Raw genomic sequence first — 20,542 nt, forward strand, 5'->3', positions numbered from 1 at the left:
GACTCTTACCAACCTGCTCTCAGCTCTCGCTTGCCCCATCTGCATGTGGCTTCGGGCATCAGTGACAGAGGAGGGGTCCTGTGATGGAGCCGGCCGAAGTAGTTACTTGCACAGTCCTATGCGCTTGAATAATTGTGTTCTTGGCTTAACCACTTGGTTACAAAAGCATCAGCACTATGCAGCCTCCTGCTTAACTTGTTTGTTTCTCCCAGTGTCTCCTCTACATCCATTGACTTCAGTTATTTTATTTCCAACTAAACCCACTACACTTCCCTGCTCACATATAGTAGTTTCCTTAACGATCAGTACTGCCCAACATACGTATGTAAATATTTTCTTCCAGTCTATCACTTTGTTTGTGTTTTCTTTTATCATAGACATTTAAAATATCGATCTAGCCAAGTCTGCTTATCTTTTTATTTGGGGGAGCTCTGTGTTTTGTTTAAAAGTATTTCACACTCAAAATTATAAATGTATTCCAACCCGTTTACTTTTAGAATTATGGTATTGATTTTTTTTTGGTTCTGACAAAATACACATAACCTAAAATTTACCACCGTAACCATTTTTAGTGTACTGCTCAGTATTGTTACGCATATTTATATTGTTATGCAACCAATTTCCAGAACATTTGCATTTTGCAAAACTGCAACTCAATATGTATTACTCAACAACTCCCCATTCCCCTCTCTCCCTACCCCCTGGCAGCCACTATTCTGCTGTCTGATTCTAGGAATTGACTACTAGGTGCCTCATGTAAGTGGAATCACGTGGTATTTGTCCTTTTGTGGATGGCTTATTGCACTGAACATAACGCCCTCAAAGTGCATCCATGTTGGAATGTGTGACAGAATTTGCTTCCTTTTTTAAGGCTAAATAACATTCAATTGTATGCATGTACCGCATTTTGTTTATCCATGTATCTGTGGATGGACACTTGTTGCGTTTACCTTTTGCCTATTGTGAATAATGCCGTTATGAACATGGTTGTGCAGATATCTCTTTTGAGAAGCTGCTTTTGCTTTAAATTCGTTTGGGTATATATTCAGAAGTAGAATTGCTGGATCATATGATCATTCTATTTTCAATGTTTTGAGGAACCACCATACTGTGTTCCGTAGTGGCTGCACCATTTTTCATTCCCACCAGCACTGCACAAGGATTCCAATTTCTTCACATCCTCACCACCTCTTAATTTTTTTTAATGGTGGCCATCCTGATGGGTAGGAGGTAATATCTCATTATGAAGTTATATTGCTTTGATTAGAAGGGGATTAAGTGAATACATTCTCCTTATACATTATTCAAACAATAAAGACACAGCGGAGGCCTGTTTATCCACCTTCCAGTCCCGTTTCCTAGAGGTGACTGTGCTTTCAACAAATACTTAGATGAATGCCCGAGGTGGGCCTGACACTCTCCGAGGCTGGATCCAGCAGTGAACAAAACAAGCTTACCACTCAGACAGTGGCTGAGGGAGGAAATAGGAAATGCCGTCTGGTGACTCCATCTGGGGATGTTGTCTTCAGTGCACTGCCCTCACTACCGCCATCAGTGACCACGGGGAGGTAGGGGTGGAAAACTGGGACAAAGGAGTCAGTAATGTCCAAAGACCCAGGCACCTGCCATAAAATCTCTTCAGCAGGTCCTCCGGGACCTCTGGGCCCAGAACCAAGGTCTGTGAGCTTCTCAAGAGCTTACAACAGGGTTTGAAGCCTGGAAATGATTACTGGCCCTAAAAGAAAAAAAGGAAACCACAAAATAAAAAAATAATTTATTATTTAAATGCACACAAAGGTAATATTCCAACTTCATAAGTTGTTAACTTTAGCATTCACACAGCATTTCACTCATTTCAAAGTAATCTGTGGGCTTGATTTTTCTCAATTCTCAAGAATTCCCAATTATGCACAGACTTTTTGGGGAAAAAATATCGAAGCAAATTGCAAATGAAATGAGTTACTCATAGACAAATAATTTCAGAAACAAATTTACAAAAATCCTTTCACTGTCCGCCTACTTGTATTTAGTGTTGATGAAATTATATTATCATTTTTTTTTACTCCAAATTATATACTTAGAATGCATTTTCGTCTGTTTGCTAAAACAGATTTAGGGCTTAAGATAATCCCATTCACCTTGGCCAGTGTGGCTCAGTTGGTTGGGTGCCGTCTTGTGCACCACAAGGTTGCTGGTTTGATTCCTGGTCAGGGTACACGACCAGAGTTGCAGGCAATATCCCCGGTAGGGGGTGTGCAGGAGGCAGCCGCATGTTTTTCTCTCTCCTTCTCCCTTCTTCTCTCTATAAAAATCAATAAAAAGCACCCTCCATGAAATATTTTTAAATAAAATAAGTCACAAGACAAAAAAAATCATATAAAAGTAATTATTCCTTTCTTCTGACCTTGATGTTCTAGGAGTGTGGCCCTCTCTTGGTAACAGTCCGTTTCTGGGAACTCCTGCCGGTGACCTCATCACGTAGAAGAGACCTAAACGGGTAGGAACAATCTTCTCCTTATTCCATTCGCTTTATTATTCTCTTTGCCTGGGGCTCCTTCAACGACACTTTTTAAAAACCTCAAACAGGTATTCCAGTAGCCATACTTCTCAGTCTTCAAACGCCAAACTTGAGATTTTTAAAGATAAAGTATGGCCCTCGAGTACAAAAATCGAGAGTAAAACTGTAATGCACTACTGGGAATGATAAAGAACAAATTAGGATAATGGTTCCGACCTCTTGGTGGTGGTCGGGAGAGGATTACTATATATCAGTGAGGAGTAATATTTGAGATTGGGCAGCGGGGACACAAGCGTTCGGTAGATTATTCCGTGTGCTTTTTGCTGGGTCAGGAATACTGAATAAGGAACTGGAACGCAAATATTGCAGCTCCTCAAGGTGTTTGGCATTCTCACTTGTCGATTTTCCTCCAAACCTCTTCTCAATCAGTGGTTTTCCTCTTCTCCTGGGAACCTCTGCCAGCGTCCTCCCCCACCTCCTCATTCCTTGAAGCTTGATTGACATTCCACCCTCTCAACTTGACATGCATTTTTGCTAACAGCTCTCTCTTGTTGGGTGTTCCCCGTTATGTCTCTTTATCTCCTTGGAAACTGTGTAGCCTTAAAATATCTCAATGTCTCTTATCGGCCGCCTCTTCATATACTGCACGGAACCACAGAACTTTGGAGCTAGAACAGCTCGGGGTCACGTCTTCCAGGCTTCTCATCATATATAGAAAAAAGGGGAGATGAAGATCTCACTTCATCTTCAGCAACTTCCCCACAAGATGACAGACCAGGAGAGGCGCTCTGCTCCTGTCCCTGGAGATGCTGTCGAGTTGGGAGGGAGGCTGATGGATCCTTGAACCGGACACAGGAACTAAAAGGAACAGCCTAGGGAGACAAGGTGGTTGGATGTCTCTCTCTGTGAAACGCAGTCTAGAGCAGGGACCAAGGCCAGAGACCAAGACTCGGGGTCAGACGCTGCCAATTCTCTCTTGCACATGTTCTGGGAAGATCACTGCCCCTACCTTTATTGCCACGTGTGGCAAGCAAACAGTACTGGCCCAGCGCCAACCTAATGCCAGCCCAGGGCGGTGGGGTTAGAGGAGACAGCACTGGAGCAGACACAGGCGCTCAGAGGGAGGCGGCCCCTGGAAAAAAGCAATGTCTGGGGAGGAGGCTCCAGATGATTTAGGGAGAGAGTACGGCCAGGTTGGGAGAGGCACAGGGGGAGGTGGTTGCTCACAGACAGCAACACCACAGGCTCTCTGACTGCTCAAGTACACATTCCAGCCACGGTAGCTGGTGGCTCAAGGACACATGAGCTCCTGAGAAAAAGACAGCCAAACCTCAGTTCTCAAACATCTCCCATCTGGAGCCATTCGGTTGGGGTGGGGAGAGGGGTCTCAGTTGTCCAACAAAACTTTGGTTCTCAGCCTGACAAGTCTTTCATGCCAATACCTGTATGACCATCAGTCACACACACGTCTCTCAGGCGACAAACAAAGGAGAGCTTGCGGGAGTGGGAGTCAGTTTACAGCTAAACCTCGAATTGTTAACAACTCAGGAAATTGTGCTGTGAACATTTTCGTTTTGTTGGTTTTTGCTTTTGGGTCTGGAACGGATTCATTCCATTTACATGGATTTCTACTGGGGAAAAAATGACTTGGTTTTCGAATAGCCTTCTGGAGCAAATGAAGTTCGAGAACGCAGGTTCCCCTGTAATGGGAAGGCTGAGGAGGACACCTGTTATAAGAGAAAGGCAACAGACTCGAGAACCTGTACCAAAGGTACCAATGGGTCAAAGGAGTAAGAGTTTATTTAAAATAAACAACAAATATCCTCAGAGAGGTGAGAGAAGATATTGAAAATACGAAACCAGAAACAGGCAAAAATGATGAGCAAATTTGATTGACATATGGGATAAGAAAACTGAGTGAAATAGCTCATGGGTGTATTGAGTGGCAGTATGGATATAAACAACACATTAGTGAATGAAGACCATATTTCGGAACTTTCCCAGAGGCCTCGGAAGAAGGAAAGAAAGAATAAAAGTGAAGATACAGAGGATTGAAGTAAAAATTGGAAAATCTAAGTAACAATAGGAGTTTCATAAGAAAAAAATGAATAGAATGAATATTTGAAGAAAAAATGACCAAGATTTCCAGAAGAGCCCTCTAATTGAAAACAACCACCACACCTTGACATAGTACAATGAAATTTAAGAATATGGAAAGTAGCCAAAACCGGTTTGGCTCAGTGGATAGCTTGACATAGTACAGTGAAATTTAAGAATATGGAAAGTAAATTGAAAAGCATTTAAATTTAATTTTTAATTTAAACAAATAATTCATTGTCGTGATTCAACGAATCCAAAAAGGTGCAGTGACAAGTCCAACTTCCATTCCTTCTTTCATCTCCCCAATTCTCACTTCTTCCCCAAATATCATCACTTTCATCCCTTTCTGTGAATTTTTCAGAGTTTCTTTATGTAAATACATTCTTTTTTTTAAAAAAAATGTCTATACAAAAGGTGGCACATAGACACTTCTACCCCTTACTTTGAAAATTTTAAATTGAATATGTATATTAGACATTGTTCCATATCAACATATACACAGCTGATTTAATTATATGATGTTCTATATGCCATAGCTTAGCTGGTCTCTTGTCAATGGAAATTTAAGTAATTTTATTTAACTTTATTTTCCATCCATTAAAACATTAGTATTTTTTTATGGCTTCTGGATTTTGAGTCAGAGTTAGAGAGACTTCCTATTGCAAGGTTATTAAGGAATTCTTTCACTTTTGTGGTTTTAAATTTTACATTTTTATCTTTTAGCCAGTTGGAATTTCATTGTCTTCTGTCTTTATCATTTCTGCTAAGAAGTCAGCTGTGAATTTATCTTGTGAGGCAGGTGCGAGGTAAAATCCATCTTTCCCTTTCCCTCTGCTGATGGTTGTCCAACTGTCTTCAAATCACTTATTGACTTTTCTTCATGAGCATTTTCTGCTCATTAGGTCTGTCCATTCAGACTTCAAGTGTAATATCTTTTAGAGCTGGCATCCTCCCACTTTGCTACTTTTTCAGTTTTCATAGTTATTCTTGAGCAGTCAGCTGTGAATTTATCTTGTGAGGCAGGTGTGAGGTAAAATCCATCTTCCCCTTTCCCTCTTCTGATGGTTGTCCAACTGTCTTCAAATCATTTATTGACTTTTCTTCATGAGCATTTTCTGTTCATTAGGTCTGTCCATTCAGGCTTCAAGTGTAATATCTTTTAGAGCTGGCATCCTCCCACTTTGCTACTTTTTCAGTTTTCATAGTTATTCTTGTTTATTTTCACATATAAATGTTGGAATCAGATTCTCTAGTTCCAAATAAAGTAATCAATGAAACAAGACCTAGTTAATATTTTTATTGAGATTGCATTAAATGCATAAATAAAGCCAAACCGGTTTGGCTCAGTGGATAGAACGTCGGCCTGCGGACTCAAGGGTCCCGGGTTCGATTCCGGTCAGGGGCATGTGCCTGGGTTGCAGGCACGTCCCACTGGGGGGCGTGCGGGAGGCGGCTGATCGATCTCTCTCATCCATGTTTCTGACTTTCTATCCCTCTCCCTTCTTCTCTGTAAAAAAATCAATAAAATATATTTAAAAAAATGCATAAATAAATGTACAGAGAATTGACATCTTTGAGATGTTGAATTAACCAATCAAAAAACATGGTGTGCTTTTTCATTTGTTTCCGTCTTTTATCATTTTTTGACCTTCAACAGAATTTTGAAAGTTTTCTTTATATAGGTCTCATACAGTTTTTGTTAAATTTATTCCTAGGCATTTTATTATTATTTATTTTTGTTGTTGTTGTTGAAAAAGACAATTCTAGAACCTTCCAGAGAAAAAGCAGATCACCTACAAGTAACAAGAAATATGCTGAGATCAGACTTCTCAACATGAAACTGGATGCAATGTAACAATGGAGTAGTATTTTCAAAAGACGTAAGGGCAAAGACTTTTCAAATTCTAGAACCTTTAATGCATCTTAACTACTATTAAATTGTGATCATGAGTTAAAAATATTGTTAGGCACATAAATTCTCAAAAAGCTTATCTTATCTGGATCTTCTTTGAAACCATTTAACAAATTATTTTCCTAGTGGTTGACCTTGGCATTACAATTAGCACTTTAATTTAAAACAATCTGGTTTGGGTAGATATTAACTTAATTTCAATAGTCCACAATACACCTCCATTCTCTTCCTGCTCCTCTGTGCTATTACTGTCATACAAATTATATCTTGATGTATATAAGCCCTCTGCTAGCCTTTTTAGAAGTTCCTATTATAATACAGTTTTATAATTACTGCTTTATGCAGTTGTTTTTAAATCAGATAGGAGAAAAAAGAATTATAACAAAAATATATTTATACTGTCTTATATATTTACTTATATAGTTATCTATACTAGCGTTCTATTTCTTCCTGTGGGTTCTAGTTTCTGTCTAATTCCTTTTATTTCAGCCTGAAGGACTCCCTTTAGTATTTCTGGGCAGGTCTGCTAGTGGCAAGTTCTCTGTTTTTGTTTATCTAGACATATCTTAATTTCACCTTTATTTTTGAAGGAGAGTTTTGCTAGGTATAGAGTTCTTGATTGATAGTCTGTGTCTTTCAACACTTTGAAGGTGTCATTTCACTGTCTTCTGTCTTTATCATTTCTGCTAAGAAGTCAGCTGTTGATCTTATTGAGGCACCTGGTACATGATAAATGGGTTTCCTCTTGTAGCTTTCAAGATTTTCTCTGTCTTTGATTTTTACCAGTTGGACTATGATGTTATTTTGAATTATCCTATTTGGAGTTTGTTAAGTTTCCTGGATAGATATACTGTTTTCATCAAATTTGGGATGTTTTTAGTCACAATTTCTTCCAATATTATTCGTTCTCTCTATTTTTTTCTTTTCCTTCTGAGACTCCTATTAGGTGTATATTGGTATGCTTTAAATTATTCTATAGGTCTCTGAGGCTCTGTTCTTTTTTTTAATTTTTTTAATTTTAAATATATTTTTATTGATTTTTTTTACAGAGAGGAAGGGAAAGGGATAGAGAGTTAGAAACATCGATGAGAGAGAAACATCTATCAGTTGCCTCCTGCACACCCCCCACTGGGGATGTGCCCGCAACCAAGGTACATGCCCTTGACCGGAATCGAACCTGGGACCCTTCAGTCCGCAGGCCGATGCGCTGTCCACTGAGCCAAACCGGTTAGGGCCTGTTCTTTTTTTAAAATTCTTTTCCTGAGAGTTGATAATCTCTATTAACCTATCTTCAAGTTTGTTGATTCTTTCTTCTGATAGTCTAAATTTGTTATTGAGTGAAGTTTTCATTTTAGCAGTTGTACTCTTCAATTCTAGAATTTCTATTTGATTGTTTTTTGTAATTTCTATTGTTTGTTAATGTTTTCTACTTGGTGAGATACTATTATCATAATTTCCTTTTATTTTTTAGACATGGTATCCTTTAGTTTTTAAAAAATTTCTACTAGCTAATTTAAAGTCTTTGTCTATTAACTTAAACATCCTTGTCTCCTCAGAAATATTTTCTGTTGGTTATTCTTTTTTCAGGGTATCTGACATACTTTTCTGTTTCTTTACATATCTTTTACATTTTGTCAAAATTACACATTTAACACGATATATTGTAACAACTTGAAATCAGATTCTCTTTCCTCAGATTTGTCATTGTTGCTGTTTTTTGTTCTTGTTGCTGGTTATTTGTTAAATGACTTTCCTGAATTAATTCTATAGATTCTACATTCCCTGCAGTGTGAAGCCCTTGAGTTCTCTGCTAGGCCCCCCTTTTTTAAAGATCTTATTTTTAAGTCTGTTTTCTAAGGTTCACTCCTGGTTCAGTATAATTTAGTGGTGAGTCAATGATTGGTCTGGAGGGTTTTTTTTAATGCCTTGTTTGTGTGTCTTTACCCTTTGACAAGGGGAACATTGTCTGAAGGTACACATTCAAACTTGAGGCAGCTTGAATGCCTGAACAGCCTTAGCTTTCGCTTTCTAAGTGCACAGGGCCTGAAGGTCAGCCAGAGGTGAGTGACTGGAGCCTTCTTTCCAAGGTCTTTCCCAAGAATGCACATGTGTGCAGCCTTCTAAAACCTCAAGAATATGTTGGAGCTTTTCAGAGTTCCCTGTGGCTTTCTAATTCCCCAGGGCTTACTTTTAAACCTTTGGTCTTGTTTGTTTCAACCCAAATCACAGCCTTAGGGAGTTGGGGTATTTACAGCAGATTGCTATTTCCCCCCCCCCCATTTTTTTCTCTTTTTTTGGAGGGGGTAATACCCTTGGGAAGGTTCATCCACTGTCCCAAGTCACATCTCGTAGCCACAACACCTTGGGAATGGATGTTTTCCTGGTAGCTGCTAATTTGGACAAATATTATCTGTGGTCTGGGGATGGGGCTTTTAACATGGCACCAAAGAGGTCAGCGTTCTCCGTGAGCTGTGAGCCTGCTGGCCTTCCATGGCTACTAGGCCACGGATATGGGGGCGGGGAGAGAGGACAGGAATGGGCCCCAGTTACAATTCCACAGACACCACTCTTCTATTCAAGTTCAGTAGTTTCTCTTGGAGAGAGGATTTTCAGTTCCCTCAGTGGCTTTGATACATTCCCAAAGTTCTGAAATGGCTGATTGAAGTTGTTCTGTCGGTATTTTTGTTGTTTTTATGGGAGAGTGGTTCACCAAGATCCTCACTTCACCATTCCAAAAGTTGATCTCCCTTGAAAGCATTTTAAAAGGAGCAGTGCCTCAGTAAGATGGGAAATGAATCCAGGAAGAAGCAATGAAGCATGCAAAGTAAAGGGGAGAACACAGTCTAGAAAAGTGTAATGCTACCTTAATTAGCAATGCTTCTCTCCTGTAAAAAAAATATATCACAGATAATTCAGAAATAAAGTCATAGAGTAGAAGCATGGCCGGGGAAGGAGAATGGGGAACTGAGGAGGGGAGGGAAGACTGGAGGGTTATGGAAGTATGCTAGGGACTTGCCCTGTTTAAGTATAGATTTGTTAAGCTTAAGATATCGACAGGGGACAAATAAACATAAATAAAGGTCATAATAAGTTAGGTTAACCATGAGAAGAGTATAAATGGAATGCATTATTTTCGACAGAATAATTTGATCTTGTCAATGGAAAGTAGAAAAATCTAAACTTGTCATTTGAAGAAATTTGGAACTATTCCAAAGATGTAAAGGAGTAGAAAGAAAGTATGAAAATAGAAAACACAAAATGAGGTAGCAGAAAGAAGTCCTAAAATAACATTAATAAATATAAATGAGATGAATTAAACTCACAAGTCAAAATTTTTAGCCAATCTCTGATTGGCTAAAAAAACCCAAGATGCAATAAAATATTGTTGGCAAGAGATCATTGGAGCAAAATTGGAAAATAAAAGGTTAAAAACGTTTTATTATTTAACATTTAAAATTATTTTATTTAATATTTTAATATGAAATATTTAATATCAAGTAATATTTATTTAATATTTTATTTAATATTTAATAGTATTTTACTAACCACATTATAAAAGAAAGAACTTTAGGGTAACAATTTTAGCATCAGAAGAAAAAAATGAATTTAGGGTGAAAAATAACAGGTAACAAATAGAAATGTTATATATTAATAAGAAATAAGAAATAAAAAAGACAATCATAAAAATATATGCACTCAGCAATGGAGCCTCAAAATATATAAAGCAACAAACAGCTAAAATGGGGGAAATGGATATATCCAAATTATATTTGGAGATTTTTTTAAAAAATGTGTTTTATTTTTAATTGATTTCAGAGAGAGGAAGGGAGAGGGAGATGGAAACATCAAAGCTCAGAGAGAATCACTGATTGGCTGCCTCCTGCCTGCCCCCCACTGGAGGCTGAGCCCAAAACTTGGTGGACATGTGCCCTGAGCAGGAATCTCAAACTGTGACCTCCTGGTTCATGGGTCGACGTTCAACCACTGAGCCACACCAGCCGGGCTATTCAACTCTTCCAGAATATGATACATCAAGCAGACCAAAAATGGCAGAATAGAATATTTGACTAATACAATTAAATAATCTTGAACTAAAATATGTCTACACAGACATACTTCTTTTTAATTAACAAAGGAAATCTTTTCCAAGTCACAAAGAACAATTTCAAAACCATAATGAAATAAAGTTAGAATTCAATAAAAAGAGAACACTTAAAAATCCCATATTCCTGGGGGGGGGGGGGATTAAGTTACCTTTGGGCTAAAGAAGAAATGACGAGGGAAATTATGAAATATTTAGAACTGAGTCACATTGCCAAGGTTTGTGCTGAGTTACAATGTCAGGATGTGCACTAAAGCAATACAGGAGGGAAATGAAAACGTTTGGCTACATTTATGGGCAAATTAGAAGTCCTCAGAACAGAAGAGTTAAGTGTGTAACTCAAGAAGTAAAAAAGAAAAGAAAAAGAGCAATGGAGGGAAGTCACAAAAATTAGGAGGAAGTAAGTAACACATAATGGCAGGGGTGAAAAGGAAACAAACAAGAATAAAACGACCAAAACTAAAAACAGGTCGTTTGAAAATACGAAACACAAACCTCTGATAAGCGTAACTAAGCAAAAACAAAAACAAACTGTGTTCAACCGACCGTAGGCTTTCCTTGCTCAGGCCTGCCAAGTCTGGTTTCAAGATGACTGCTTCTCCTCTAAGGAAAGGGGAGCAGGAGGGGGTGGAGCCTCTGTAGGGGGTGGAGCCTACACCTGGAAAAGTTCTGCTTTGATGAATAGTGGTAAAAATGCACATTTCCACGTGCAAGGGAATCTGGGAAGGTGACCGTTTTACTTGAAATACAATGGTTTAGGAACACAATTTGAGTAAAGAGAGCAGAATGAATATTGGGGAGGCAGGCAGCAGTTTTTGGCTCCACGATTATACACGCAATGCATTGGAAAACTTGGGTAAAAAGCAAACATTTTCAGAAAAAAATGTCAAATGAATGAATAGAAAACAGTATAAACACTCATACACGAAGTTCCCTTTACACAAGAAAACTTGTTCTGCTAGCCTCCAGCACTCATGGCCGTCGGTGGTGGCGGCGAACGGGGTGGTGGGCCCCAGCTGGAACCGAGCAGTGACATCTGGTGGCTCTTCTCTCCCAGGTTGTTCTTAGATCCTTTCGGTGACAATGAACTTTCCTTAGAAAGGGCGCCCCCTGGCGGCATCCGTTCACAGCCCTCCGACCTCAGTCGCCGCAGGGTCAGTGTCTCTCCGCGAATCTGTCGCACTGACCGCACGCTTCTCACGATCCTCCAGCAGAAACCTAGAAAGCCAGTCACACCCGCTCTAAGCAAAAGCATGCGTCTGATTCTTTCCTTCCTGGAAGTATGCTCTTTTTTTCTGGGAAAAGGACGCCCAAATTTCGATGGAACTTGCCAAGAGAAATAGAAGGACTCTGTTGACGCCATCTGCTACCGGAGAAAAGGAAGGCATCATAACACGGTGACGTCAGAGGGTGTCGGGATTCCCCTGCAGGTCTCCCGTGACACACCCTCTCAGCTTTTCCCGTTGGTAATGGGGGCGGGTGGATGCCTGGTGAGATCAGACTCATTCGTAGACACCCAGAGGCCCTCGCTGTAGGCTCCCAGAAATGAACAGGTGCAGCCAGTGTTGGACGGGGAGGGAGGCCGAGGAGCAGGGGGTGAAGATCTGTGGAGCTGAGGTTATTATTGGGGCTCTGACCCCATGGGGCCCGGTATCAGTTCTAGGAAACTCAAGGGAAACACTTGTCCTGTTTCTTTCACACTAACACCAGCTCCTTCCCAGCCTGACCAAGACTAAGGCAGCATTAGGGCGGCCTCAGGAAGCAATGCCTGGGGCTGCTCTGGGCTGGGCCGGCTGTTGGTATCTGTGTTTATCACAGGCCAAGTCCCGTGCAGGTCCTTGTAGCTGGCCCCTTTCCCCAGGCCCCTCTCCTGGACACACCTCCTGTCTCTCACACAAAGCCGGCCCAGCAACTGGCACCCGATCCGTGGGTTTTTCTGTAAGTTCCAGGCTCCGAGAGCTACAGGGTCTTCAGGGAGCCCGCCTCAGCCTGAGCTGGGGCTTTGGGAAGGGGGCCAGACCGTTTGCCCAAGGGAGCCACTGGCGAGTTTTCCCAATGTGTTTGGTGCCTCCTGGTGGAACGATGCTGAACTGCTGGCGGAACCCCTTCCCCCTTCCCTCCCTTCTCATCTCAGTTTGCCCTCTCCAGCCCCATCTTACTGCCCTTCCACCCCACGTGGAGGTAGACAATGGCTTTTTGGGCCAAGAGGGTACGCGTACTTCTTGCAAAGGGCAGAGGGGATACAGGAATCCGAGGCTGCGGCCTTTGATGATTGACAGGAGCTCAGCAGGGGGGGGGGGGTAGGGAGTGGGGAGGAGTGGGAAGTTGGATGCCACCAGGAATGAGTTCCCCACACAGGTGGTGCCCCTTCCATCACAGACCCCACGCTGCAGCCGTCACGCACAGGCATGCAATTCAGCTCCCACAGATTGACCCTCTGGTCCATGCCCTCCCCGCTCGCCCTCTTCCCACCCTCCCCACCCAGGCCCTGGCTTTGAGGGCAGGCAGGTCTAGGGGCTCTCTCCCCTAGGGTTGGAGCTGGGGGCTCAATGTAGTCACACTGCACAGCACACCCAGGGCTTTGTGCCAGGTTCAGGGAAGGAAGCGGACATTCAGTGGATGCTGTGCTACTCTGCCAGGTGAGAGGGGCCGGGGCAGGGCCATGGCCGCCTTAGGGTAACCCGTCTCCTCGGGAGCAAACGCCCGGCTCCTCAAAGGAAGGCATCATGTCACCGTTGAGCGGCACAAATTTTGAAGGTCACGGAGGCCAAGGCCCCTGATTTTCAGACTCGGAAGCTGAGACCCAGGGGTAAGTGATTTGCTCAAGGGGTCACATCTTAACCTGACTCTGCAGCAGAAGACACTGCACCGAGCCGCGTCCCTGTCTCAGACCACAGGCTCCCAGGATGGAGAACTCCAGTCCAGTCCAGCTTCCTGGCTCCAAGCTACTCCCCAACCAGCTTGACAAGAGGGTGACATGGCTATGGAAAGCCTCTGGCTATTGGGAATGCCTTCTGCTCTTCTCCACGTCACAAGTGTCACCAAACAGTGATGTCTGTGGTCTCGGCGACAGTCAGTGATTGCAGGAAGGGAGCAAGCAGAATTAGGAGTGATTTTTTTTTTTTTGCTGTGTTGTCTTTAACGTTTATGATCTATGCATCCATTTTCCATCATTCTGAATTCTGCCATTTCTACAGACTTTCTCCCTCATATGGATTCAAAAATGGTAAAATTATCTATGACCTCTGATACCTCCTTCCTTAACTCTCCACCTCATTATCCAACCAAAAGCCAAGGGCTATGTTATTGATCCCACCTTGAAAACGCCTTCGCATACTGCCTTAGTCTTCTCGAGCTGAACACAACAGACATTTATTTTCTCCCAGTTCTGGAGGCGAGAAGTTCATGATCAAGGTGCTGGCAAATGCAGTTTCTGGTGAGGCCTCTCTTCCTGGCTTATAGACATCTGCCTTCTCACTGGCCCTCATGTAGCCTCCCCTCTGTGCACTTCAGGTGGGGAGTGTGTGTGTGGAGAGAATGACACACCAATCTTCACGGATTAGGGCCTCACCCTTATGACTTCATTTAACCCTAATCATTAACTAAAGGCCCTACCAAATATTGGATGTTTGGGCTTCAGTTTATGAATTTGGAGGGGACACAATTCAGTCCACAGCCCATACATGACCTTGTCATTAGATCCTCACGGGCTATTGAGATGCAGTCCCTTCCTGCCTGGACAGTCGCAATGGTCTGTCCAGAGCAGACATCCCAGCAGCCCCAGAACTCCCTAACTCAGACCCATTGCTCACAACGCAACTGGCAAAAGAGAGTCAGAAAGCTTCAGAGCCTCTTCCCTGGCTGGTGACACCTTCCCTTCCTGGGGGCATGGGATTTGCATGGTCATACCTGGGCTCAAACCATGCTCCACCCCCTAATAGTCATGACCCCGAGCAACTAAATCAGTTAATCTCCTGCACCTCCACTTCCCCTGCTGTAAAGTGAGCATGACAAGCGGTACTGTGTGCAGATGTTAGGCCCGGGGTGGTGTACTGCTGGATCCGATTTGCTAAGATTTTGTTGAGGATTTTGGCATCTATGTTCATGAGGGATATTGGCCTATAATTCTCTTTCATTGTGTTGTCTTTTTTTCCTTTAGGGTGTCCACAACCCATGTCTCCAGCCTATTTTCCACCACTCTGCGTGTGAAATCCAAAAGCCAACTCAATGAGTCGTCCCTGCCTTGCCCCTGCCTCTGATTATCGCTCGCTCCCCTGTGGGGAATAGCTTCTCCACTAATCGGAACCATTATTAACATCGAGGTGGAAAGGACTGGCTCAGACACACCTGGTTTGGAATTGTAACCTTTCTGAGCCGCAGTTACTCCACTTGTGAAGTTACTCAATGAGAGAAGCTTTGTCAAGTTCTTAGCAGGGTGTGGGAGCCCAGGTTTGTCCCTGAGCACTGACAGCTGGGTCGCCAAGTTCGCACATAAAATGCCAGCGGTGGTGTTTTCCAAAGTCTCTTGTAGAGAGCATTAGTAAGATCGTGGTCGGTGTGACCCGGAAGAAGGTTGTGGTACTGGATATAAAAGGGGAATTCCAGGCCCAACAGAGCTAACAAGTTTATTGACTACAGGCCTTTTCCAAGTCTTTAATTGCCAATGTTTATTGTAATTTTCTCAGAAGTGTCAATAATTTACGTCATTTTCCAAACCGGTTAGCCATAGAATCCTTTTATTTTTTTTAAATTCTTTATTGTTTAAAGTATTACATATGTCTCCTTTTTCCCCATTGACCTCTCCCCGGCCACAGAATCCTTTTTCAAACAAATATATCTTTATTGATTTCAGAGAGGAAGGGAGAGGGAGAGAAAGATAGAAATGTCAGCGATGAGAGAAGCGTTGATTGGCTGCCTCCTGCATGATCCGGGATTGAGCCTGCAACCCGGACGTATGCCCTGACTGGGAATCAAACTGTGACCTCCTGGTTCATAGGTTGACGCTCAACCACTGAGCCACTGTGGCCAGGCCAGAATTTTTTTTTAATTGCCCCCACCCCACCCCACCCCACTAGGATTAAGTGTTGTACAAAAGTCATTTGGGAAATAATAGTTTAAGTAAACCTGAGAATAAAAGTTAATAGCTCATTCAATATTTGCTTTCCTTTTAGCTGGAACCAACATATGTTAGAACTTGACATTTCTGATAGCCATGAGGCTGGGAGCGAAACATTTATTTAGTTTTGATTTTATGAAGTTTAGCTGACCCGCTGGCTAGTCAACAGAGTAAAAGTCACAGCTCGAAGTCGAAACATGCAAGTCCCAGTTCTTTCTTCAATGCGCAAGCCTACCCTTCATCATCTCCTTCAGGTGTCTCTGAGCACCCAGCCCTGAGCCACCGTACCTGCCCCAGACCTCATGAAGAACTCACTGTTGGAACTTCTCCTGTGACAGTTAGCTTGTCCCGTTCGTCCTGTCTTGTTCTGTTTGTAACCATGATGTTGGTTATTCACGACGGGCCTCTCAGACCACACCTGTGTTTGTGCGAATGAGGTGACTCTGAATACGATTGTCCATGCAAGAAAGATCAATCGCATGTTAGAAATTTGAGACTTCGAGCCACACAATATCCTGGCAGTCTGATTTCTGGGGAGGAGAAAGGGACTGGAAATTGAGTCACAGGCTAATGATTCAACAAATCAGGCTTGTATAAGAAGCCTCACTCAAAGCCACGGGCTCCAAAGCTTGGCGAGTCTCCCTGTTGGTAATCCTCCATCCATTGTTGCATCAGTGTGCTGACCGCAGGATGTGTTCTGACTCCACAGGGAGAGGACGGGACACCTCACACTTGGGACCTCCCAGACCGCGGCCCCTCTGCACCCCTTCTTTCAGCCGGTTCTGATTTGTGTCCTTTGGTTATCATGAAATCGTAATCCTAAGTACAGAGCGTTCCTGAACCATGTGAATGGTTCTAATGAATTATTGAACCTGAGTGGGGAGTGGGCCCCCTTCAAATCTGTAGCCAGTTAGTCAGAAGTGAGGGTGTCTGAATTGAGGGCAGTTGTATGCCCTTAACCTGTAGAGTATGGCCTAACTCCGGGGAGTTGGTGTCAGAAGTCACTGCAATTATGCTGAGTGAAAGAAGTCGGACATAGAGGAGTACATATGATAGTGTCTAAAAATGCGGACACGGTCGGCGAAAGGAGGTTTACAGTTGTTCATATGGAAAAGGACGTGCAGGCTCTGATGATCACAACTGTGAATCTACTTGTGCCCACCCCTGTATAGCGACAGAAAGTAGACCTTAAAAAGCAGTGCTGTCTAAGACCAGGTAGAGTGAGGGAGAAAGAAGGGATTGCCAAGGGGCAGGAGGAAATTTTTTTTTGGGGGGGGGTCGGTCTATATGTTCACTATGTTGATCGTGGTGTTGATTTCGGAGGTGTATATATATATATATTAAAAACTTATCAAACTGTACAATTTAAACGTGTGCAGTTTATTACATGTCAATTAATACATCTATAAAGCTAGTGTTCTGGGCCCCCCTGAGAGAGTCCGATGGCGCCCAGGAACCTGTCTTTTTGGATACGCTCCTCAGGTGACTTGGGTGGCCAGGCAGGCGTGGACCTGCTGGCGCAGCAAAAAACGCACTAAACTTGGGGTAAAGGAGATCAGGGCTCTGGTGGTGGTTTTGCCCGCGACCCACTGTGTGACTTCTCCAAGACTCCATTTTCTGGTTGTAAAATGCAGCGAACAAGTTTGCGTTATTCCTAGGGTTGCGGTGGGAGGTCTAGTGGCTGAGTGCGTTTCTGTGGGAAGCAGGCTTGCTGTGCAGAAAGGACACAGGCTTTGGAACGAGACAGGCCTGAATGTGAGCGCCGCTTCTGGCGCTGGGCTAGGCAGTGCCAGCCCCGCTCCTCCCTCACAGGACCCTGACTTTGCTTGGGGTGTAAATGTGCCCACCGGAAAACACTCCACCTCCCAGACACCTTTGCGGTTCAGGGTGGCCACGTGAGCAGACGGAGGCTATGAATTTCAGGGAAGTTTCTTGTTTTCCTGACCTAGGCATTCAATCCTCTCGCTCCCTGGAACGTGGACGAGAGGCCTGCAGTTGCGGAGCCACCGTGTAATGAGTGAACAACGTGGGAGAGAGGCCTATAAGCTGAGGATGATGAAGCAAAGGGATGAAAAGATTTGGGTCCCCGGTGGCATCGAGAAGCGGCTGTACTAGCTCTGGACTGCCTACCCCTAGACTTCTAATGTAAGACAAATGAATCCCTAATTACTAGTATTGAAGGCAGAGGTTATTTTTTGTTGGTTATTTGAACCCTTAGGAACTTTTAAAAGAACAAAGTTGCTAGAACCATGACTAACCCATTGGACATTCTGGTGTGTCCCTTTCCCCAGCTATGAGACATTTCCTGCGTTTGAGGCCCCTTCTAAACCCAATATCCTACACTCACCTGATTATAAGATAGAAGACTGGGGGCTGGTCCCTGGAATAAAGGACCATTTTCTGGGATGTGGGGAGGGTTTGCAAAAGCGCCCAACCAAGTGTGGACTACCCGTGGCACCTGAACCCTACAGAGGCCGCCGCACACTAATCAAAGCAGAGGTGAGGGGAGTGTGTACAATGCGAGTCCAAAGGACATGACATTGCCTTTGCTCTGACATAAGAATGGAAGGCAGTCCTAAGGATTCTATCCCTGGTGACACATTTGAGAGTAAGAATGAAAACTCATGAACTCCCACCCCCTCTCCCCTGGACATATTACATCTCCATCATCATCTCTTATTGGAAACTTAAGTACCAGGGTATGAGTGTGGGCACCCATGTATCAGTGGGGAGAGAGAGTTCTGGTTTTCATGACAACTCTTACCTGCCCAGGCGTGGCTTTAATAGGATCAGGCGCAGGCCCGTGAGGACCCACAGGAATGCACACCACTCATCAACGCCAGCTGCTCCCTCTGCTGCTGGAATCCTGCAGGCCCCATGGTCACCCTGGCGCTGCCGGTTTGACCCGAGCGCTCCCGCCATGGCCGGATTCAGCAGCACCGGATCCGTGCTAGTAAAGCTCTGGCAAACCTCATAGACCAAAAGGCAGTGACCACAGAGGGAACTTTGTTTTTTTAGCAAATGTTTTCTTTCCTCCATGACTTTTTACAAAATTGAGCTGCAATCCGACAAGGAGAGGAACCTGTGGGGCTTCCGCATCGACGTGCCCTCTCTCTCCTGAGGCCTGTGGAGCCCCGGGCAGGACGCGGGGACTCTGTCCTCAGCAGGCCGAGTTCTGTCCAGTCCTGTGGCTCCTTCCCAGACTGACCTTCACAAGACAGTCCCGTTCGGTCCCCTGCTCCGAGTCGCTCGTGTCACTTGCCTCCACGACCAGCAGCTTCGAGTAGCTGACTCGCGGCTCCTGGGGCAGCCTGGGCCGGACGGACAGGAAGAGGGCCAGCCAGAGCCCCAGGACGACGCAGCTGGCCTGGTAGAGCACCGCCAGGCTGAAGTGCCTCGCCACGAAGCCGCCCACGAAGCTGCCCAGGCTGGCCCCGCCCCCATAGAAGTGGCCTCGGAACATGGCACTCAGAGGTCTCTCCATTCCCGGGGTGGCCAGGTCCTCTAGGGAGGCGCCCACCGCCCACCACAGAGCCCCGTGGCTGACGGCACTCAAGACCTGCGCAGGGAGGACGGACCACCAGCTCCAGAGGAAGGAGTAGTACAGCAGCTGCCCCGAGAGGCAGCCCAGCCCCAGCCCTAGGGTTCCCAGTCTGGACAGTTTCCTAAGCAACGTGGCCCTGAACGGGTGGAGGAGAACCTCCCCCAGCAAGCCCAGGGCCACGGAGAAGCCCATCACCAGCTCGCTGCTGCCGTGGTCCTGCATGTGCCAGAACAGAAAGTTCTGGGTGGTGCTGGTGACGGCTCCGACCAGAAAGACAGTGATGGCGAGGAGGAGGAGGCGGGGGTCGCCCTCCACCAGAGACAGCGCTTTGCTGGTTTTGCAGCTGGGCTCCCGCCGCCTGCACAGGGGGACGGGGAAAACAGTGCTCACCGGCAGAGCCAGGACGCTGACCAGGGCGTAGCCGTAGAAGTACACCACCCCCCGGGGGCCGCTGGCCTTCAGGGAGCAGTCCAGCTGCTCCACCAAGGCCGCGATGCCACACACGCCCGCCGCCGTGCCCAGCAGCTTCCAGGCCCAAAGGGTTCTGTGCCGGTCGGTGGCGTCCACAACATCCAGGTACTCAAACAGGCTGTCGTCAGCCACCTGCTCCAGAGGGGCCGCCAGCAGCTCCCAGAACACCAAGGACACCAAGCAGGGAAGGAAAGTCCGCAGCAACCCTTCCGGGGACAGGCCCAGGGTCCCCGAGTCCCCCTGGGTCACGGACACGTTGGCTGGACTCGCCAGCGCTGTACCCCCAGCCAGCGAAGGGAGGGCGGTGCTGACCACCTTCAGGGCACCTTCTTCCCAGGGCGCCTCTTCCCTCCCTGCAGCGACAGGATGGAGGACTTCGGATGCGGTCCAGGCTCCTTCCCCGGAGCCCACCAAACTTCTGGGCAGATGCCCGGAAGGTTCTTGGACACTTTCCACGAGTCCTTTCCTGAAGCTGGAGGCGTGGCTGATCCCAGCACCTCTATCTGCTGGGAGGCTCGAGCTGTGCTCCTCGGCCAGGGTGACGTTCACCGCCAGTGCCCCCTCCGGTGGCGGGACTGCGGGGGTCACGCTGGGGCCGGCGTGGCAGGAGCGGGGCCCCAGGTCTGCGTCCAAAGCAGCGCCCTCCTCCTCCGGTGGCTCCGGGCCAGGAAGGCGCAGAAGGGCGCCCAGAAGGCAGCGACCAGGTGCCTGGTCCCCATCAGGACGCCCACCCAGGGCGCGGCCAGACCCAGCTGCCTCAGGTAGAGGGTCAGGAACGG

General features: G+C 45.3%; 1 protein-coding gene across 1 annotated transcript; it reads right to left on the reverse strand.

Annotated features, from left to right (window-relative positions):
- Nucleotides 1-15,673: 15,673 nt before the first annotated feature.
- On the reverse strand, nt 15,674-20,542 carry MFSD6L (major facilitator superfamily domain containing 6-like; the record flags this gene model as incomplete). The annotated part of the gene is given in 2 exon segments (XM_006779660.2): nt 15,674-20,398; nt 20,401-20,542. Coding segments are annotated over 2 exon segments (1,632 nt in total), but the record flags the coding sequence as incomplete, so codon positions are not given.

Source organism: Myotis davidii, unplaced genomic scaffold (genome assembly GCF_000327345.1).
Source record: "Myotis davidii unplaced genomic scaffold, ASM32734v1 scaffold37, whole genome shotgun sequence".
In the NCBI taxonomy this organism is placed as follows: domain Eukaryota; kingdom Metazoa; phylum Chordata; class Mammalia; order Chiroptera; family Vespertilionidae; genus Myotis; species Myotis davidii.